This window comes from Schistocerca gregaria, chromosome 4 (assembly GCF_023897955.1).
Source record: "Schistocerca gregaria isolate iqSchGreg1 chromosome 4, iqSchGreg1.2, whole genome shotgun sequence".
Lineage (NCBI taxonomy): Eukaryota > Metazoa > Arthropoda > Insecta > Orthoptera > Acrididae > Schistocerca > Schistocerca gregaria.
The window spans coordinates 687,623,816-687,648,251 of NC_064923.1; the positions used below are offsets into that span (position 1 = coordinate 687,623,816).

At 40.5% G+C, this 24,436-nt stretch overlaps 1 protein-coding gene across 1 annotated transcript in view; it reads left to right on the forward strand.

The window, feature by feature from the left end:
* The window catches only part of LOC126267514 (hemicentin-2-like), a 794,065-nt gene that overhangs the window by 555,894 nt on the left and 213,735 nt on the right, over positions 1–24,436 (forward strand). The window contains exon 7 of the mRNA XM_049972813.1: positions 2,547–2,691. Within this exon, the coding sequence (XP_049828770.1) occupies positions 2,547–2,691 (145 nt within the window). The remainder of the gene's footprint in view (positions 1–2,546; positions 2,692–24,436) is intronic.

Genomic DNA, 24,436 nt, shown 5'->3' on the forward strand with positions numbered 1-24,436 from the left:
GTCTTGCAAAAGTCCCCATCTGTTGAGTCAGACATCGAGACCTGGCTGCACGATCCGTTACACCATGCGGATAAGATGCATGTCATCTCGACTGCTAGTGATACAAGGCCGTTGGGATCCAGCACGGCGCTCCGTATTACCCTCCTGAACCCACCGTTCCGTAATCTGCTGTCATTGGATCTCGACCAACGCGAGGAGCAATGTCGCAATACCATAAACTCTAAACATTCATGGTGGTGTCTGTTTGTACTATATCGTGTCTCCCTACCACTTTCGCGCAACGACGCTCTGAGCGTGTTTTTTAGGGAATTAACTAGTTTGAACCTGTGACCTGTTGCTGGTAAGGAGACGCCAGACCACACATGACATGTAGAATTCAGAAGAGTTCAGTGAGATTAGCGATGATATAACAAAATACTAAATGATCTCAGCGTCAGCTCCACTGCACTCCCTGTAAAAGAATCTTAATACTAACTAAATATAGTGGAAAGGGTTCAAGGCTTTCCTATTTTTAGTTATCTGGTAAAATAACGTCGAAAAAGCAGTTAAGTTTACCATTGGAAATTTTATTCTACTCACAAAACATCGTTTACAAATTGCACTACTGATAAAAGGAAATGTTTTAATACAGGATGGTAAAAACCAACTGCTTTCAACAAAAATGTGAACGAATATTCCCTAAATGGGTTTCCAACTTCTACAATCGATCGAAGGATGACCTATGCCATATCACATCTATAATCTAGGTTTAAATTAAGTTTTACGAAAGAGAAAATTATCAAAATGGTCTACAGTGACCCTCAATTATCTTTAATTACCTATCTAACCTGTCGTAAATTACAGTGGCTGATGTGGCTTCTCAGTAACTATAAAATAGAAAAATCATCGCGTTTCAGATCTTTACTTCAAGTGGTAAATGTGAACAATATGAGTTTTGATTAACGATCGACACTAGTATTACGCAAAAAAGGGGTGTAATAGATGAGACTTCTGCAGTTCTCAGTGAAGCTTTATGCGCTCAAAAATGCGGCATCGCGTGCGTTCATTACCTTGTCGGTGTTTAGGCAGCGTCAGGGCGGCAGCGGCCGGCGGCTCAGCTCCGCTCACATCGCCATCTCGGAAGCAACTCTCCTCTAACTTCTCGTTACTACAATTGACCGAAGTTGGTTTAAAAAAACTATCTGGCTGTGTTTTCATCTGACCAATCAGGGTCTCAATGTTAACCTTAAGCTCCGCCTACAATAATTCTGTCTATCCAATGAGAAACGTTATACTTTTCGTGGTGGGGCAATGTTTTAAAGTTTGCAACGTAACAGAGACGCTAAAAAGTCTCACGCTAAAACCTGCAGCTGGTGTGGTCCTTTTAGCGTGGTCGTGAGATCTATACTGTTCTTCTGGAGGGCTCTATCTTTTAACATGGGCTGGAGGATTGTCCTAATGTAACAGACACGCGAAAAAGTCTCACGCTAAGACTTGCGGGTGGTAGTAGCCCTTTTTGTGTTATAGTAAGATCTGTACTGTTTTTCTGGAGGGCTTTAGCTTTTAACTTGGGCTGGGGGTGATCCTTGACGTACCTGAGACGCGAAAAAGCCTCACGCTAAAACGTGCGGGTTGTATAGTCGTACAGGTAGGCAAGCCCCTCCCTTATCTAGCTTAACACGGTTCTGCTCTCGGCTTCTGTCCTCGTTTCTCCCCTCGGAACTGCGTCTGCCTCACGGTGGGAAGGTACGACATGCATTTAGGCATTCTTGTGTTAGTCTGTGGTAATCCATTTGCTCACTCGTTACTTGTATTACTTTGGTTAATTTAATGTCACGATTTATTCGGAGCTATGTGACATACTAGTAGATTTGCTTATTATGTCAGGGTTTTCATGTAAGGTGTTGGATTTGCCTGACACCTTACAAAACAGCAATCGCGATAGGCTTTAATCGTACCTTTATCAAAGTCGGAAACGTAACGGTACGCATTTCTCCTCCTTACACGAGGTATGACAACAACGCTTCACCAGGCAACGCCGGTCAACTGCTGTTTGTGTATGATAAATTGGTTGGAAACTTTGCTCATGTCAGCACGTTGCAGGTGTCGCCACCGGCGCCAACCTTGTGAGAATGCCCTGAGAAGCGTTTCTATCACGTAATCTTCGTGGTGTAGCAAATTTCATGACCAGTAGTGTATAACGCTGAAACTGGTGGCCCAATAAACTGTCAATTGGGAAATTCGACTGTGAAAGGTGTTTGTTTTGACAAAGTATAAAATTCTTTAGCTTAATAATTAACAATATCCACTATATAGCTTTAATACTGTATAAGATAAAACATTTAAATGTGAAGAACGCGAAATAATTACAAATTCCTCACAAGCCCAAAAAATCACGTGTGCCTGTGTACAGTATGCTCTAGATACAACACATCGCCTACATTGGTATCGCTTTGTAGCTATGGTGTCTGGTTGCCTCGTTACGTGACGCTGCCTTTGCACTGCTAAACACGGCGCTTTACTGCTTGCTCCCTGCTGATACTGCATCTTGTGTGCGTGCGCTGCAGACGTCGAACGACGGCAACACGACGACGAGCACGCTGTCGTGGGTGGCTAGCAAGGAGGACGCGGGCCGCCACCTGTCGTGCCGCGCCGAGAACACGGCCGTGGGCGGCGACGCCCTCGAGGACGGCGCGCAGCTGCAGATACACTGTAAGCGGCCGGCGCTGGCCACTGTGCGCGCTGCGGCCGCGCTCCACCTGTTCTGCGTGCGTTTCCCGGCATACAGAACATTCCATCACTTCCTTGGCGTCGTTCGGCACTGCTTAATCACTTATACCCATATTTCTGGCCACAACCGTACTCCCATTTTGAGTGTTAGTTTGTGACTCCTTTCAAAACCGCTTGATGGAATGATGGAGGAGTTTATAATGGTGCGTCAGATTTGCAGAGAACTTGGCAATTTGAGTCCATTTATCCCAATGATGTTCCACGGCCCGCTGGTCTGGAATGAACAGACACCGTTGGGAATCGGCTCATAAAGCCATGGAATCTGCTTCTTATTCAGGCTGTCCCACAACTGTCGCAACTGCTTCATCATGTATATTGGCACTGGGACAAAGTTAGGGTTCGAGCTGGTCCTATACATATTCTATCGTCGACAAATCTGGGGTTCCCGCCAAAGTAGTGCAAAATATACATATATCATCTAATTTATTGCTGGTCAAATATCTCTCTCTGTGGATTTTTGATGTCTTTATCCGGCCATTTGTGATACAAAATCGCCGTTTAAGCATTTTTATTCATGTAATGTGTCGATTTCCATTTGGTTTTAGCTCTAATTCCAATCTATATGCATTTTTTAAAAAAAATCTAGCCTCTTATCAACTAGGACGAAAAAAATATCGCTGTAAAAAGCGACTTCTTACTGCGCTCACCTCTAATGAACATCATTTTTGGGGCATGTATCTAGGACAGCAGTACTTGAACACCATACCGATACTTCATAGTGGTATGTGGTACGCGTCGTCGATCGTTGTCCTGTTGAAAAACGGCACCACGATACTCTAATAACTAACTTAACTCATGGTGATGCACGATGTCTGTAACGTACCATTTTGCCGCCATAGTTCCCTCAGTCGCTACCGGCCGTGACCTGAAGGCATACCCGAATGCGCTCCACAGCTTGATGCCAGGACTAACAATGCTGTTACTCTCCAAACTGTTCAACGATGGCAGCTTCTTCCCCGTCACTTCAGTATTTGCTGATAATGGTCATTCGGTGAAGCGCGGAACCGCCATCCATCGTTGAGAACATTGTGACGCTCTTTATCAGCAATCCATGCTTCCCAGACCCTACTCCGAACGCTGCCGGTGTGTTACCCAAGAGATAGTAATTTACTTAGTTAGGCCGCTTCTAGCCCCGATCCATGGTCCTGGATGACACAAAATGTTGCAAGGAATACATTACTTATCCTCGGACAGGAAGCGCGTATGAGAAGGGCTCACGATTTACTTGTTGTACAACAGAGCGATTCGCTCTTGTGATTCCCAGAAGAGGTTGGGCGGAACCTTGACGACAAGTGCGCCTGCTCTCACGTTTCGTTGCGGTCCAACATTAGGCCACAGTCGCTTCCGAATGCCCCATAAATCTTGTTATTATCCGATTCGAGCAGCAGGTCAAATGGAGACTTAAAGAAGGTGTCTTTCAAGCACCGTCTGCGACTGATGACGCTGTCTCACATGAGTAAGAGGCATCCCTGTGTTCTTCAAAGTGATCCCTCACATACCATCATTTTCACGATCCTTACATCGCTATGAGGCCTACTAACAACACTTATTCATGCTGGTGGCCATTTTACTCATCCCAGAGATGGTGAGTAAGTGTACGAAGCTATAAGGGGAAGTAGAATGAAAACAAGAGTGACAAAATAAACTAAGTACACTATTATTTGAAAAGTAATTACGGTAACTGTTAATATATTTATCGCGCTGTCAGACAAAATGGTCAATGCCTTAATGCAGAAATGTTTATGTTTGCCTATGGAAACATAATCGTACTCAGGCGTACACGTCTTCTTGAGTCCCCAGATTCCCTCGAAGTTATTCCGAGTAGCCTGCAGAAGTTTCGCTGGAAAATCCTTACACATCTTCCTCAGACTTACAATTTCTCCCCTATACGATTTCCATGTTTTCGAAGCCCTAAAGGGAGTCATTCGTGGCCGTCGATTTGTGTCGGGTGATAAGGTCCACGCCTGTATACAATTACGGTTCCGCAGGCAGCCGCATACAGATATCCATGATGGCACTGATCGTCTTCTCTCACAGTGGGCCAAACATATTCAATTTTAAAGTGATTAATTTTGAAATAATAAACTGTTCGCTTACATTGTTCCATCTGAGAGTCCCCTACATACTGATATCCGAATACGAGTGGAATGATTTTGTAGGTTCTGGCTCACTAGCTCAATTTTATAAAAAAAAATAGTTTGTTAACACTCAAAATTTTTTATTTTTCACAAAATTGACCTAGTTATCCATAACATACAAAATCATTCTACTTTTCCTTTTGCCTAATAATAATAAAACATAACATAATATAACATAACATAACATAATATAATAATAAATGTAATAAAAAATCATTTAGTGCACATACATTTCACATAGGTGCATGTAATGTAATTAAATAAATTAGGTAAGTAACTATTATTTTTAAAAAACAATTTTTGAAAAGACATGTTTTACATCATCTTCTTAGCCCCAAAATTATAGTATTTTTTACTTTCGTGGAAAATGTGTTGTTTAAAATTAATTACTTTCTGCTTTATCAGACATAAGATATTAAGACTTGTTGTTTGTACATGTTTTTTGAAGGAAGATTTATGTATAGTTTTACCACATTAACAAGTAACAATTAATAAAAATATATTAGGTAATGTAAGTAAATTTTATTAAAATATGAATGGACAGCAAAATATGGACAACAAATTATAATAAACAAACGGTTTATCTAAAATACAATACGATTTATCTGACAGATAATACAATTTGTAGCATATTAATATATATTAGTTAACAGAAGTAAGTTTTAGTAAAATAAAAATAGACAAAAAATTGACAACAATAAGAAAATAAAAAATGAATTAGTTAACAAAGGTAAACTGTATAGCTAATGTAAGTAAAATATTTTAGTTAACAAAATTAAATTTTATTAAAATATAAATGGACAAAAAAAATGGACAACAGCAAGAAAATAAAAAATGTGTTAGTTGAGAAAGGTAAATTACATTAAAATGTATTAGCTAACACAAGTAAATTATCTTAAAAATTAAATGAACAACAAACATGGACAACAATAAACAAGTTTTAATGATAATTGATGAAGAAAATAATCCATGGTCTTATGCAAATCAAGTTGCAGAACCTTTAGCATATAATCGACATAGAGATGCAACTTAAGATCATGTTAAAGACCAATACTTTAAAACATACATGAATTTCAATAGCTGTATCCCACAAGTACTAGAAAATATTCATTCACAAACAAAATTCAACATGATTGTGAATGTAAGATCAAACTAAACCAAAATTTAATGGACAACAATAGGGATATAATTAAAATGAAATAGTTAACAAAGGCAAATGATATAAAAAAGTTTACATTATTCATGTAAGTAGATTAATTAAAATGTATTAGTTAACAAATGTAGATTTTATTAGAATTTAAATGGACAACATTATTATTTTTATATATATTAAATGAAGAATATAGAGCAAAAGAAATGTCCCAAATGCTGTATAGTTAAAGACATTACAGAATATGGAACAACGTTAGATAACCAAGATCAGTTTGTAAAAAGTGTGTAAATTATGGTCAACTACATAGATATTTATCAAAAAATAAAGAACGATAATTCATTGAATAGTACAAATGATGTAAAAAAATGTACTAAATGTGACACAGTAGAAAGTGTAACAGAATATGGAAAAAACTAGGTAAACCTAGAGAAATTAATAAAAATGCATAAATAAGGATCGTATTGACTGATATTCCATTAAAATGGCTAAATGCAGAATTGTATGAAAGAAATGTAGTGCAGAAAACAATAAAATGAACAAAATTGTATGGACCACAAGCAACAATATGTACAAAATTGTATGGACAACAAAGAACAAAATGTACAAAATTTTATGAACAACAAAAAATAAAATGAAGAAAATTGTATGAGCAACAAAGAAAAATGAACAAAATTTTATGAACAACAAAGAACAATTTTGTATGGACAGCAACACTATATTTATAAATAAATACATCTGTTTCCTTAATTATGTAAATGGAAACATCTGTTTCCTTAGTAATGTAAACAAATAGATCTGTTTACTTGGTTATGTAAACCAATACATATTTAGAAATAATTAATTGACTTAACTATAAAAGCAAATATAGCTGTTTCCTTAGTTATGTAAAACAAAAAGATAATTGTATACAGCAACAATAAATTAAACACAGGCATTATACCAGATTATTGTTGGTTGGAAGATTAAATTAAAAATAAAAATATAGATCTTAATTACTAGATTAAAGTTATACTAGATAAAATTAAAACAACACCAAGTAAGGATAAAGGAAGATTAGTGTTTGTTGTTTAATCCATATCTATCTAAACTAGGTAAATTGTCAGGTCTATGTTATAATGAAAAAGAGGACTATATGTGTAAACAAAAACATCTCCTTCCTTAGTTATGTAAACAAGTATATCTGTTTTCCAAGGTGCTCTATATTCTCCCTTTAATACATACACAAAAATTACTGTTGTCCAATTTTTGTTATCCATTTCATTTTTAGTAAGATTTACTTTTGATAACTAATAAATTTTAATATGATTTACTTACATACACAATGCGAAATATTTAAAATAATGTACTTTTGTTAACTTATCCATTTCATTTTCTTAATATTGTCCATTTTTTTGTCCATTTAATTTTTAATATAATTTACATCTGTTACTAAGTCATTTTATTTATTTCCTTATTGTTATCCAGTTTTTGATGTCTATTTATATTTCACTAAAATTTACTTTGGTTAACTAATACATTTTATTATGCTAAAAATCGTATTATATTTTAGATCAATCACATTGTATTTTAGATAAATCACCTGTTTATTATAATTTGCTGTCCATTTTTTGCTGTCCATTCATATTTTAATAAAAAATATTTTTCTTAAGTAATACATTTTTATTAATTGTATCTTCTTAATGTGGTAAAACTATAAATATATCTTCCTTCAAAAAACTTTTCCAAACAACAACTCATAATATCTTATAGCTACTAAAGCTGAAAATAATTAATTAAAGAAACGTTTTTCACAAAATTCCAAAATACAACAATTTTGGGGGCTAAGAAAATGATCATAAAATGCTTTTTTAAAAAACTTCTGTCAGAAGTCAAAAACAGGTTAATATTTGGGGCTAAGAAAATGATGTAAAAATATCTTTTTTAAAAATAGTTTTAAAAAAATAATAGTTATGTACCTAATTTATTTAACTGCATCCCATTCACCTATGGAAAATGTATGTACAATAAATGATTCACTATTGTTATTATTATTACATTACATTATGTGTTATATTATTAATACATAAAAAGGATAGTAGAATGATTTTGTATGTTCCAGATAACTAGGTCTAGTTTTGTAAAATCTGAAAAGTTTTGAGTGTTAACAAACAATTTTTTATTTTTTATAATCTTTAGCTTGTTAGCCAGAACCTACAAAATAATTCTGCTACTAGACCGTCTGGGTTCTTAAATTTCTTTGTCACGCATTTTAGATGGTATGTGTTAGGATATCAGCCATTAAAGACTCAAAACAATAATTACTCAGAGAGCGCAATTTGAAAAGGGTGGTTTCCATGATTCATCGAGCTGGAAACTCATGTCTCGTTTAAATGGCTGTCTACTACCTGTAACACTACAAATCCCATGTCGACAGAATACTACCTGGTTTAAATAATGTCAATATCTTGACATTTCATACTCTATGGAAAGTCTAGTGGTAAACCAAGGTTTAGCCACAGATGATCTGTTGGGGTGTAGAACACTGGATGGAAGTTATATTAATACCATTCAAGAAAACAAATAGTCTTTCACAGGTGCATGGAGAGTTTCTTTCTTAGTCAGGGGACGTCAGATCACATTCACATTTACTTCTTCATTATTCTGGCACTTTTTGATGAAGCATTTCCCACATAGTTAATGGATTGGCTTATGGTACAAGAAAGTCCTAAGGATCTATATTTCTTAGTCTAACAGTAAGTAACGCATCCAAGAACGATAACCAGTTATTTATCTTACGTTTCAAGGTAAGTCTGATATTTTCATTAATGGTTTTATTTTTCGTGGCCATGGAACCCAATTATTAATGTGTCATCAATATCCCCAAAACATTTTCAATACTGTCAACGATATCCTAAAACATATTCAGTCTTCAAATACTGCTCTCCTAGATACGAGCTCAAAAGATGATGTAACAGCCAGCCGCGGTGGCCGAGCGGTTCTTGGCGCTTCAGCCCGGAACCGCATGACTGCTACAGTCGCAGGTTCAAATCCTGCCTTGGGCATGGATGTGTGTGATGTCCTTAGGTTAGTTAGGTTTAAGTGGTTCTAAGTTCTAGGGGACTGATGACCCAAGATGTTAAGTCCCATAGTGCTCGGAGCGATTTGAAACATTCTTTTTTATCATGGAACGTGCTGTATATGTGTTTAGACACCCACGATCATTAGAGGTTAGCATGGTAGTCAACCGCTTTGTGCAACAATATTATTTCGTTTTAATGAATTAGGTAAGAGGCTTTTGCTATACCGGAAAAGTTTTTAAAATGATGCATATGGACTGGAATTAGAGCTAAAAGGAAATGAGAATAGACATAATTATATGAAGAAAAATTGTTACATAGTAATTTTATATCACAAACACCTATTCGTAATTATAAGATACATTTTCGACCAGAAATAAATTAGATGAGATGAGATGGATTTTTACTTTCACGGATCCATATTGAGGAATTCCTCTAGGATGCAAAATATGTTTAAAAATGGGACTATACATTACGTTGTTAATGAAAAAGAGAAATCTCTCAATGTTCCTTCCACATACCTTAAGTGGAGTAACCCTCATGGACATGGAATAAGTTTAAAAATCTGTAATGCATTCTCTCTTAAGACTAAAGAACCTTGTCGTAAACATGTGAATGTATACGCACTAAGGTGCGTAAAGTAAGTAAAGTAAATCTTACAGCAACCCATCATCAAACAAAAAGTTTTTTACAACACTTACTTAAATTGAAAACATTACTTCATGGAAGATTTGCAGAAGTGGGGCTCTGACATTCACGTTTTTTAGTAATATTAACAAGAATTTCGTCAAAACTGCAGAAGGATCTGACCATCAATAAAAAAAATTTGGTCTCTCTGTAACTAAATTTTGTTAGTAGCAAAAATTTGTAGCTATTGATTAATTAATAAAAATATTTGGTCCAGAATAGTAAACATCTTTTACGACGAAATTAACTGACTTTAAAATCTTAAGTTGTTCGTTATTTACAGTACTTGGTGAAAATATATACAAATACCTATCAGTGAACATTCATATGAGGTGTGAACCGCTCCGTGTTAATGATTGCTTGAACTCTTCTAGTGACACTTTGACTTAGATGTATAAATGTATGTAAATTAATTTCACCCAGTTCTCCTCAAGAACTGAAACCCGAGAATTCAGCGTTAGAGACACTGGGCTCTGGAGGAAAACAGACATGAAAACTCATTCCAAAGGTTTCCCATTCGGTTCCGGTAGAGACTCTGGGCAGCCTAGTCCACTTCAGGAATGTCGACAGACCATCGCCTCACAGATTCGGCTTTGACAGGTTGCATTATTATTCTGATACAAACAACTATTCTTCTCGCACTTTTTCCTAGCTGTACGTAGCAGGCCGTGCTGTATACGTGTTCCAGTTCTTCCGCATTTACCGTTTACTTAAGCTCAATAACGAGACCAAGCAGAAACGATGAACAATGCCCTGTGCCATACACCACATCTTCACTACACATGGACACATCGACCTCTGTACCATATTCTTTTCAACTCTAACTGACGGCTCATTCTTTCCGCTGATTTGTTGCGATTTTTTGGAATCGGTCCCTGTCCGTCAGTACACGAGGTCTGTCTGGTCTTGATGCAGCTTTGGTCGTACCTTCGCGTTTCCACTTCAGAATCACGTTTCCAGCAGTGCTCTTAGATAGCTTTAAAGGGGATGAAATTTCTCTCATTGGTCTGTTACTCACGTAACACCCAATGACTAATCTACGTTCGAAGACAGCTCTCCTGACCTACTCATTCTGCTTTTAGTGCGTCTTCATTAGTAACGCAATACCTCCACTTGAGTTTATACTGGCAGCTTCGCCTCTCGTTACATCTGTTGGTCGAATCCACATTACTCAAGGGTAGCACGACACATACCGGAGGCTGAATACTTTGCAAGTCCATGGCTAGCTCCACTATTATTTCAAGCTTTCTTTTAACACGGAGAAGTGCATCGGAAGACTCATTGTCGGTCATCATTTATACGACATCTAATTATCTAATTTCGCATAGTGTTCCTCGTATTCGACCCTGTGTGAATTTTAATTACGCTTCAAACTGTTTAGTACATGCCTACACCACCGTTGATCAGTGGTACCTCTGCACTCAGTCCCTTTGTCCAGCGATGTCATTTCATTTTTAATTGCTAAAATGAATCAAGTCTTTCATTACAAGCAAAGTGGATTTTAAGCTGAATTATACAGGGTGACATCAGTGCTAAATACACTAGTGACCATTAAAGTTGCTTCACCAAGAAGAAATGCAGATCATAAACGGGTATTCATTGGACAAATATACACTCCTGGAAATTGAAATAAGAACACTGTGAATTCATTGTCCCAGGAAGGGGAAACTTTGTTGACACATTCCTGGGGTCAGATACCACTGGCACATAGACACAGGCAACAGAGCATGCACAATGTCGGCGCTAGTACAGTGTATATCCACCTTTCGCAGCAAAGGAGGCTGCTATTCTCCCATGGAGACGATCTTAGAGATGCTGGATGTAGTCCTGTGGAACGGCTTGCATGCTATTTCCACCTGGCGCCTCAGTTGGACCAGCGTTCGTGCTGGACGTGCAGACCGCGTGAGACGACGCTTAATCCATTCCCAAACATGCTCAATGGGGGACATATCCGGAGATCTTGCTGGCCAGGGTAGTTGACTTATACCTTCTAGAGCACGTTGGGTGGCACGGGATACATACGGACGTGCATTGTCCTGTTGGAACAGCAAGTTCCCTTGCCGGTCTAGGAATGGTAGGACGATGGGTCCGATGACGGTTTGGATGTACCGTGCACTATTCAGTGTCCCCTCGACGATCACCAGAGGTGTACAGCCAGTGTAGGAGATCGCTCCCCACACCATGATGCCGGGTGTTGGCCCTGTGTGCCTCGGTCGTATGCAGTCCTGATTGTGGCGCTCACCTGCACGGCGCCAAACACGCATACGACCATCATTGGCACCAAGGCAGAAGCGACTCTCATCGCTGAAGACGACACGTCTCCATTCGTCCCTCCATTCACGCCTGTCGCGACACCACTGGAGGGAGGCTGCACGATGTTGGCGCTTGGGCGGAAGACCGCCTAACGGTGTGCGGGACCGTAGCCCACCTTCATGGAGACGGTTGCGAATGGTCCTCGCCGATACCCCAGGAGCAACAGTGTCCCTAATTTGCTGGGAAGTGGCGGTGCGGTCCCCTACGGCACTGCGTAGGATCCTACGGTCTTGGCGTGCATCCGTGCGTCGCTGCGGTCCGGTCCCAGGTCGACGGGCACGTGCACCTTCCGCCGACCACTGGCGACAACATCGATGTACTGTGGAGACCTCACACCCCACGTGTTGAACAATTCGGCGGTACGTCCACCCGGCCTCCCGCATGCCCACTATACGCCCTCGCTCAAAGTCCGTCCACTGCACATACGGTTCACGTCCACGCTGTCGCGGCATGCTACCAGTGTTAAAGACTGCGATGGAGCTCCGTATGCCACGGCAAACTGGCTGACACTGACGGCGGCGGTGCACAAATGCTGCGCAGCTAGCGCCATTCGACGGCCAACACCGCGGTTCCTGGTGTGTCCGCTGTGCTGTGCGTGTGATCATTGCTTGTACAGCCCTCTCGCAGTGTCCGGAGCAAGTATGGTGGGTCTGACACACCGGTGTCATTGTGTTCTTTTTTCCATTTACAGGGGTGTATTATACTAGAGCTGACATGTGATTATATTTTCACGCAATTTGGGTGCATATATCCTGAGAAATCAGTACCCACAACAACCATCTCTGGCCACAATAACGTCCTTGATACGCCTGGGCATTGGGTCAAACAGAGCCTTTATGGTGTGTACAGGTACAGCTGACCATGTAGCTTCAACACAATACCATAGTTCAGCAAGAGTAGTGACTGGCGTATTGTGAGGAGCCAGTTGTTCGGCAACCATTGACCAGAAGTTTTCAATTGGTGAGAGATCTGGTGAATGTGATGGTCAGGGCAGTATTCGAACATTTTCTGTATCCAGAAAGGCCGTACGGGACCTGCAACATGCGGTCGTACATTATCTTGCTGAAATGTGGGGTTTCTCAGGGATCGAATGAAGGGTAGAGCCACGGGTCGTAACACATCTGAAATGCAACGTCCATTGTTCAAAGTTCCGTCAATTCGAACAAGAGGTGACCGAGAAATTTAACCAATGGCACCCCATACCATCACGCCGGGTGAAACGCAAGTATGGCGATGACGAATACACGCTTCCAATGTGCGTTCACCGCGATGTCGCCAAACACGAATGCGACCTTCATGATGATGTAAACAGAACCTGGATTCGTCCGAAAAAATTACGTTTTGCCATTCGTGCACCCAGATTCGTCGTTGAGTTCACCATCGCAGGCGCTCCTGTCTTTGATACACCGTCAAAGGTAACCGCAGCCATTGTCTCCGAACTGACAGTCCGTGCAGCTGCAAACGTCGTCGACCTGTTCGTGCAGATGGTTGTTGTCTTGCAAACGTCCCCATCTGTTGTTGCGATACGATAAACCGCAATTGCAATAGGCTACAATCCGACATTTATCAAAGCCGGAAACGTGATGGTACGCATTTGTCCTCCTTACACGAGGCATCACAACAACGTTTCACCAGGCAACGGCGGTCAACTGCTGTTTGTGTATAAGAAATCTATTGGAAACTTTCCTCATGTCAGCACGTTGTAGGTGTCACCACTGGCGCCAACCTTATGTGAATGCTCTGAAAAGCTAATCATATGCGTACCACAGCATCTTTTTCCTGTCGGTTAAATTTCGCGTCTGTTGCACGTCATCTTTGTGGTGTAGCAATTTTAATGAGCAGTAGTGTAACTCGTCGTAATGGAATATCGATAGAGTGCGTGTTTATAATAACTTGAGAAAAAAAACTCTTTACTCACTGTCTATTTGATATCGCAATCCGAAACCCACTGACATTGAAAGCGGACAATATAGTTTTTTGCTATAGGTGTTACTACATTCACCATTTGTATTCTCAGAAAAGGGATTGGGAATGGTAGGGTTTCATTTCCCATAGTTAACGTGTATGTCATCTCTTCGTAAGCCACTTTATGGTGTGTGACGGAGGAAACCTCTTGTCTCACTGTCGTCTCCCGCGACATCGCCCCCCCCCCCCCCCGCCCTTTCCCCGCTACAGATCCCTCGTTTCTTGTTGCACAGTTTTCGAATAATGACTTTCGGTACGCATACATGTGAATTATTGTTTCCCTGATTCCATGATGGCTGTCATATCGTGAGAGGCATGTTGGAAGAAGTTATACATTACCTGTCACTTCGTGAAACGTACAGTTTCTTAGTTTAAAACATCAGTCCCCCCTCTTTCGGATCGCTTGTCTTTTAGGAATTACCAATGAAGTATATTTTCATAATAATATTGAGCATACAAAACTATCCAGTGACGATTCACACCGGTCTTCTTTCAGTTCTCTGGTGATCCTCTGTACCTCATAAGGGTACCTAACATACGATCGTTACCGAAGTATGGAACAAGTGTTTTATGAGTCCGTTCTTTCGGGGATGAATTACATTCCTTTAGGTTTTTCAGCGGACCACTCCAAAGTAAATTAAAACAATATTTAGTCGCATTTCAACATAATAGAAAATAAACAAGAAAATGGAGTGATAAAAATGCTGGGGAGAGTATTCACCTTAACTCGCATTTAGTAACAACTTATCGTGACTTGTCTCCATTCACTTCTTACGCGGTCTCATTAGCATTTAAATGAACAAACTCTCACTGCGGGGACAATTTCCATTAACTTGACTGGCTCCGCTCTTGTAACTAACTGCTGTTACAAATGCAAGTTTTATTCGTACACTAATCATCTGGAGTTCCTTTTCTCTGTCTGTGATATGTGTGTGATTACAGTGGGGACCAGCGGTACCATGTTGAGAGGTAGGCAACACTACTGAGGTCACGTCTTTACTGTCAACTTGAAGAACGCACTTGCCACATCAAAACTAAGAGCTTGTCTCAGTAACACAACTTTCAATGTAGATGAAGAGTTAGCCCAGAAGAGTAATTCTGTCGGGCAGCATCAAATGAGACAGAATACTTCTTCTCTTCCTCCTCCTCCTTCTCCTTCTTCTTCTTCTTCTTCTTCTCTTAGTTTTGGCCACCTGAGGACCACGTTAAGTCGTGGCAGTTGCGTTTCTTGTCATTCCCCTTGTCCAGAATTTTTTCATACTTTACATATTTCTTCTCTCTTCTGTTCATGATGATTTGGTTCTGGGTCTAGTTCTCTCCTTGAAATCTGTGAAAGCCGAAATTTGTGCCTAAAACGTCACCCTGCTTTTTATCTCCAACTCCAGTATCCCTTTTTGTAGAGATCCCTTTGTACCACTAGGATCCAGCAAACTTTTGGTTCTGTTTTTCACAAAAAAATGTATTATTTGCTGTGTAAACTCTCGCTGGTCCATTCTAAGGATGTGTCCGCAGAACAAACTCCTTCTTTTCCTCAAGATGCCCGACATTATCTCCATGTTGATTTACAGTTCTTGGTTCACTCGTCTTCTGAACTTACCACCATTTCTTCTTCGAGGACGCAATATACTTTTGGGAATCTTTCGTTCCATCAGTTCTAGTCTCTTAAGTACTCCTGTTCCTATTACGTTAAGAAGTTATGCTGTGTATAAAGGTTTCAGGGCGAACCACGTTATGCTAATACCTTATTCTGCATTGATCGAAAAATTCTTCTTATCGTAGGTGTTCATAGTTAATTTGATTGCTAAATTCGTTTCCTTTATTTTTTCTCCCATTTGTTTCTTTTCTGCCAGCCCAGTTTCTATCCATTCTCGCAGATATTTATTTCCATCGAGCTTACGAGTCTGTCCATCATTGTGTTAAGTAAATTAAATTAACGAAACCAACATTAAAAACCAGCGCTGTTGAAGTGAAGAGGGTCTGTTAGCAGAGCAAAGTAGGGATTACACTTCCGGAAAATATCTGACGACAATAAAATGCGTTACACTTTTCGTAATCTTTTGAGGTGGGCATGTTTGGATTGCCTCAGTGTGGCTTTGGTACACTCTTGACACTCCGGGCAGAGATTACGTAACCTGAAAAGGATCTTTCGGAATGCACAGAGAACAGCTTTGATGGATCGACAGTGAAAACAGCAGTGCGAAGATGGTGAAAGACTTCCCTAATACGCTCATATACTCAAGACGTATGCTAACACTTTTGTTAAAAACTACCATTGCAATGAAGTAAGATCCAAACACATTTTTTCGGAAATTCTAGAAGGATTGGTGGCCGTAATAGACATCTCAAATGAGACTCTGTTGTACTAATAAGGATTCCAATCTATGGCAGAAGCCATAACAAGATTTCATTCTTCAGTATATATAAGTTCGAGGCCAGTAAAAATATTTGTCTTCTGAAATCATCCAAAAATTTAGTCGAATGACTGAGGAACTTTTTTTTTTTTTTAGAGGCTCGATAATATACAACTGAACGCACTACTTCTAGGCCCTGAGGTGGCGGAATGGATATGGTGGGTGCTTTACAGGGATATTGTCTGTAAGCTTGTATTTTCTTGTCCTCCCAGTTTACCCAGACTGTCAGACATTCCTAATCTGTCTACAAGCTGAGGAAGCCGACAACGAGATTCAGGAGATAAATTACTAAAGTTGTAATTGTCTCCTTTGGCAGCATTCTTCGTGACCACTCTCGTTTGGTTCCTTGTCCATTCTCCCGACGACTGCTTGCAGAAGTCTGTGTATGCACTCTACCAAAGCCAAAAGTAAATTTGCCACTCCTCGTATTCAGAATAAGGCCCACATGTCGGATAAAATCTGCCCCTAAACAGGGGGAACCGACGAATTCCGAGCTATTTTGGCTTGAACCAACGAGATAATGTTGGCTCTGGACATTAGTAGGAACACCCCCACTCCAGTAGCGTTTCCAAAGAATTTGCTTCCGCACAAGTGTCTATCCTACCAGCGAGAGCAGGAAATTTGCATATTGCACGTTGGAACCGATATCAGTCCTCATTGTGAAGGCTGAGATTACTTTCATGACTCAAACATGGGTTCTTCATTGACGCTCCAACACGATTGGGACCCTCTAACAGAACGACATTAAGATCCGTTTCCAGAATAGGAACCAAGGCAATACATCCTTCACCTCTTCTCACAGACAGGACCGATTTCTGTGCTGCGGGAAGCCTCTCGTCAAGGTGACCCTTAACCCGGCACCAACAGCATCTGATATCTGATGAGCTCGATCTATTACCTGACACCCCACTCACATATGGCTACCCACTGCTTAACTCGCACTCTGCACATGGCCCGTCGGTGCGGTGCATTGCCAGAGCCGCCAAAACATATCTCTACAATTGCTGGAATCTCCTTCGTTATTCAATAAAAGCGACTCTAGACTCATTGCTACGGCACATTCCTTTCATATTATTACTCGTACAAATACTCTCATGCTCCTTGAAATCTAAGCCCATGTATCTAAAAGTGTCCACTCGTTTTGCATTCCTATCCAGTGGCTCGCGGTGTCACTGAACACGAATGTAACACTTTTCCATCAGTTGATGGCAAACCTGCGTGTACAAATTATCCCTACATACTGATCACCTAAATTCCAAAAGGAAGATCGTATTCTATATCGCCTCCTTTAAAGATAGTTCCTAATGCTTAACAGAAATAAAAGTTGGTAAAACTGCTGCTTGTCAATCAGACCAAACACTTCACCATGATCCTGTAAATCTAAGAGAAATCAAAGTGACCGTTCAATCCCCTTACAGCATGTCAGAGCCAATACTCTCCACAGATAGAGGGTTACACAATTTGTTAAAAAATTCAGAAAAATCCCCGACATAACTCCTGGGTACTTCACACACTACCTTATTGTTCCAGAGATAAAGATGCCTCTTCTGCCTCGGATTCAGTTGTACAACTGATCAATCTCTGCGTTCTACCGAGAGTTCGTCAGCTTATTCCTGAACCAGTTTCCGGCACATATCTGTCTTTCTGACACTGCGAATCTGTAACTCTGTTAGCTCAATTGTCCACGCGGGCCTGATTCCACTAATTTTAGAACGTGATGCCTGAAAAACTTAAAAATTTATCCTACAGATCAAAATAAAGAAGTGGACCCCAATTCACATCTACAATTCAGTAACATAACTTATAATAACCTACATGTATGGCTATTAAAGTAATAAAATGCAGGACGGCATCACATCTAGAGAAATTTTAAAAAAAATTACTCTTAGATTATCAAGCTTCAAATGCCACTAATAAAAGAAAAACCCGTAGATCTCTGGTCTGTGATTCCATTTACGTTGCCTTTAAAACAGGCACGTAACACGCGTTTGTGTAAGTACGTTAGCCAACTACTAACAGTTTTTAGTGCAGAATGTAGTAATTTCAGTTATGTTCTATGAAAAAAGAAAGAAAACCTCCGTATTTTAGTAGTTAAATTTATCCTTTGGTACCAGACATGTTTCGCTTATTTATTTAAGGCATCTTCACTGGTGTATGATTACATATACAAGGGCATTATTTCCACCATGTTCAAGTTCTAGGGAATGACCGATGAGAGGATAAGGAACGAAAGAGGTCTCATGAACTTGTATCCGAAAAAGCTTGTTTTCCGTGCTAGACACCATTTATTCAATCATACTTTGTTATGGAGTCTGTGGTATTATACGCGCTGTACCATGCAGCCACAGTTACAGTACGTGTTGAAAATGGTTTCCATTTGCCTTAACGCCTGCGTGTACGCGCCGTAACATGTTCTGTCGCACACGTCCACATCACACAGGCATCCGAACAGAGTCAAAGGCAGTTTCAGTGTCTCCACATATAGAATGGTCTCTGAATACACGATACTTTTGAGATTTCCCGATAACCAGAAATCGCACGGGTTGAGAACCAGTGAACGAACAGGCCATGCAAATGGACCACTTCGTCCTATCCATCGACCAGGGATGACACAATTGATATGTGTCTAGACGTTAACTTCAAAGTGGGCTGGAGCTCCATCATGTAGCAGCCACAAAAATCTTCGAATCATCAGTGGCACTTCTTCCAGCAGGGGATGATGATATTTCGTTTCTGGGGCTCTCAACTGCGCGGTCATCAGTGTCCATATAAAGACTCAATTTTTCCACAGTCCAATCCAGCCACTGTCACGAATTATAGTGATGAAATAGTGAGGACAACCAACACAAACACCCATTCTCCGGGCATAGAAAAACACCTAATCCGGCCGGGAATCGTACCAGGGACCCAGTGAATCAGCAGGGGAGGCAAAACCACCCACAAGGAACGCCGGTAGTTCCGGCCTGTTACGCGACGTGGATGTAAGACTGGTCCCAAAATACGGTCGTCAATTATCCCGGCCTACACATTCCGGCTGCAGCGATGGTGATGACTCGGTTTCACCACACCATGGGGTTGAAATGGCTCTGAGCACTATGGGACGTAACATCTATGGTCATCAGTCCTCTATAACTTAGAACTACTAACACCTAACTAACCTAAGGACATCACACATCACCCAGTCAAAACGAGGCAAAGAAAATCCCTGACCCCGGCGGGAATCGAACCCGGGAACCAGGGCGCGGAAAGCGAGAACGCTACCGCACGACCACACCATGGTGGTTCTGCATACGGTCCCACAGATGACTGTTATGAATGCTGAAGATAACACTCGGCGTAGAGGTGGTCTCATCTGTGAAGAGGTTGGATAACACAAATCCCGGAATCGCGGCAGCCTGGTGAAGAAACCAGTGACAAAACTGGTCCCGATATGGAAAGTCTGTCGCTAGTAAGCCCCCTACGCGCTATAAGTGATAAGGGTAGTAAACTTAGTCATGGAGCATGTTCCACACGGTTGTCAGGCTGTACTGGCGGGCCAACTGCATCGTACTGACACGGCGGTCGCCTTCCACAGTGTTAATCACATTTTCGTGCAAGTCTGGTGTCCGAACATTTCGGGTATGTCCTTCATTCTTCCTGAAACGTCCCTGTCTCGGGTAAACGGCGAAACAATGTTGTAAACAGTGAACGCTGTGATTGTTGTCGGCGGGGACAGACCTCCTGATACAACCTTGCTGCCTCCCGCCCGTTGCTATTTGCCATTCCGTAAGTAAACACCTTGTCGGCAAGCTCTCGATTCGAATACGGATCCATTGTGTACAGCGATGTGTCACGTCCATTACAAGGTCAGTCAGCATGGGAAGTGACTCGGACACAACATTACCAATTACTATGGCAAGAGAGGGTGCTCGGGCATGATATGAGGATCAGTTTCACCTTCTAGGAGGAAACGATGCATGCTCTAACTGTGTCTGCATGGTAGAGCACATTTGAGACTGCAGTCACTGGAACAAAGTATGATTGAATATATTGTGTCTGTCATGGAAACAACGCATTTCTGGACATATGTTCATTGTACCTTTTTTGCTCTGTATCCTCTCATCGGTCAATCACTAGAGTCTGTGCACAGTGGGAAACGCCACCCTGTACAGTTATATAACCATACATGTTTTGATGTGAGATTTGTAGCAATTATTTGGCAGGTTGTTTGGCTCTGACTATTTCTCTTTATAATTGTATGATTGGATTTTTTGTTGTTGTTGCTTAGATTCATTTTTGTGACCCGTTCATGCTTCCGTTAGTCGTTCTGTTTGTGCTAAATACATATGGTATAGGTTTCTTCTAGTATACATATATCTTGCACATAACCTATGCTGCAGAGAATTGCACATGTGTGCATTGTTCTTGATCATGTGCTTTAGAGCTGATTGAGGGATCATGGGAACTGACTGAGGGAGCCTGAGACAATGGAGAGGGTGTTGGGGTGAGGATGGAGGAAGTTTGGATGGTGGGGCACTGTGTGTGTATGGTGTCCACTTGCCGGCCACTGTGGCCGAGCGGTTCTAGGCACTTCAGTTCGGAACCGCGCTGCTGCTATGGTCGCAGGTTTGAACCCTGCCTCAGGCACGGTTGTGAGTGATGTCCTTAGGTTAGTTAGGTTTAAGTAGTTCGATGTTCTAGGGGACTGATGACCTCAGAAGTTACGTCCCATAATACTCATAACCATTTTACCCATTTTTAACACACACACACACACACACACACACACACACACACACACACACATACACATACACACACAAACAGCGTGATCCCACCCACCCAACTATCCTCCATCCCTACACTAACACCCTTCTGCACCGTAGTAAGATCTGTGTCAGTTACCATGATCCATCAGCTCTAGAACATGTGACTAAGAGCAATGCAAGTATATGCAGTTATCTACACTATACGTTATGCACAAGGGAATATTTACAGGAACAAAGCTGTACCATTTGCGTTTAGCAGGTACAGAACAACAAATGGCAGCATGAAAGAGACACAAAAATGAACGTAAGTAAGGAACACACAACAAATGTAAGCGTACAGTGTGTGGAGCTAAAAATCGGGAACGAGTTCCAAAGCAAACAACGGAGTTACGAGGGCTGGAACTGTAATAGTAGTGAGTGTTTATTTACAGCCCGTACAAAATAGATACGTGTTTCAAAGTTTTACTGACCTTCAAAGTAGTCACCAGCATTGTGTATAACCCGCTGCCAGCGATGTGGAAGTCGTAGGATACTCTTATCAGTGCCAGTTGTGTCGACAGTTCGAGCGGCACGGTCTGTTGTCCGACGACTGTGTAGCAGTTCTCAAGTGAATGCCGTAAAGTGTTTCCTTAGTTTATAAATCGAGTTGAACTTACGACGATTTAAGTCAGGGGAGTGCAGTAGATGATATAGCACTTAGCAACACCATCAGTCAAAAAAAATCAGAAACAGCTTACACTGTACGTGTTGGAGCATTGTTCTGCAAAATAAAGGTCAGACCCTGCAGAAAGTGTCATCACTTCTGTCTCTAAGCTGGTCGAAGATTACGTTTCAAATTCCACAACATTCCAGAATGTTCCAAAACGTCCCACAATGAACCTGAATGTTATGGAAAGTTCGCGAATAGTCTGGAATATTTCAGAATGGTCGAACAAACTTTGATTCCATCAGGAACCCTTGAGATTGTAAGAAAGGGGACAACCAGTCGATGTCCCATTAGTTTTTATTATGCCTGCAGATTTAGATTTCGGCTATAAATAGACATCTGTCCTTCTCTCTATACACCTGGGAGAACATATTGTGACGTGAACTGCCACGAATCTGTTGAATTGTAACAAAAATGCACCAAAGATGTCTATTTATATCCTAAATCTAAATCTGCAGGCATAATAAAAACTAAAGGGACTACGACTGTCTCCTTTCTTAGAATGTCCAAGAACATCCTGGACCAACCCAGATAATTGTGGAACATTCCAGAACAATCTAGAATGTTGTGGAATGTTCTGATAGGTATTGTGGACAATTAGAAGCCTTTATCGTGTGTTATGGAATTCGCCAATGGTGTGGTTCAAACGTCAGTTTCTTATCGGTGATGAAGGGAGAAACCGATAAAGAAGTGCAGTGAGTGAATAAAAATAAACTGTGAAGTGTGAGAAGTCGAAGTGATACAACGGCTGAATACAAGTCGAAAATAAGGTTTGAAAAGTGTGTAAAGTTTACTTAGTGTACTAGTTAACAAAGAGTTGATATGATTTATAATTTAGACAATGAAGTCCAATACATTCCTCACAACAAACCACTCCTGAGTGACAATCTAAAAGAAATCTGTGAGGTTATCATGGGCCGGATCGACAACAACACTGACGGAATTATTTACTTGGACATACCAGCCAACAGCGGTAAAACGTTTCTAGTAAATCTATTTCTGGCGGAAATACGTGCTGAACAACACATTGCTCTGGCACTGGCATCATCCAGCCACTCTTGTGGAAAGAGGACGAACTACCGATTCCGTCCTATAACTACCGTTGAATACAGCCAAAATACAATTCTCGGTATGTAAAATCTCAAGATCATTTGGACGGGGTGAACATCTAAAGCAAGCTAAAATTATCTTCTTGGACGAATGGACAATGCCACATAAGAAATCACTCGAAGCCATGGACAGAAAATTGCAAGACTTGCGAGGAAACTCTGAAGTGATGCCAGGAGCTCTACTTACACTCTAAGGAGTTTTTTGACAAACACTTCCAGTTATCCCCAGGCCGACACCAGCAGACGATATCAATGCATGCTTTAAAAAACCAGATCTCTCGTCACACATGCAAATACTGCGACTAATAAAAAATATGAATCTTGAACTATCAAAAGACGAAACAACAGCACATTTTGTTCAACAACTTTTACAAATAGGCGAAGGCATAAACCCTGCTGTGCACATGATCGGCCTTATTAAATTGAACAGTAATTTCTGCAACACAGCTACTGCTGAAAATGAACACATCGACTAAATTGATCCAAACATTGCTCACAGCTATATCAATCCGAATTGGCAACAAAAAATAATGTGGTCTATGATATCATCTTTAACATTCAAATGAAAATTCCCGGTGAAGAGAGTGTGTACAAATCGATCGACACGGTGTTAAACGTTGAATAAATTGTGAACTTCGCTACAGTGTTTCTAAACGCTTTGCAAGTACCAGGAATGCCATTACACTGCTTTCGACTTACAACTGTATCTCCAATCATACTACTCAGAAACCTCAACTCACCAAAACTATTTAATGGAAGAAGGGTGATCGTCAAACAGCTACCGAATAAGCCGAACTTATGACTGTAAATGTACAATGGACCCATACAATTTATCCCCAGAATTCCACTGAACTCTACTGAAGTGCCACTCCAATTTCAAAGACTGCAATTTCCAATCAAATTAGCCCATAGTTTTACAGTTAACAAAGCGCAAGATCCAGCTTTAAAATATTGCAGCATAAACCTCAAAGAGTCCTGAATTTCTCACAATCAACTATGCATGGCTTACTCTCATGTGAGAAATTAGGAAATTTTGTACATATACATCCCTGATTACAAAATGAAAATGTGGCTTAAGAAAAGTATCGTAAGTGTTTGCAATATGTTTTCAATAATATTCGGACTACCACACAATATCATATCAAGTCCTCGAGCGAGGCTGGGTATCCCAGCTAGTTATAAACAGAAATAGCGTTATCTAAACAAACTGCCAAAAAATCACTACGAAGTTCGTAGCAAAATATATATATAATTAGATAATTTTATGCGTTTTATAGACAACTGAAGACGCCTGACGTGAATAGGTGATGTGTGAGTGGTATTCAAGAACAAATTTCAGTTAGAAAAGACGGAAGTTTTCTCATATTTTACGACAAAACGT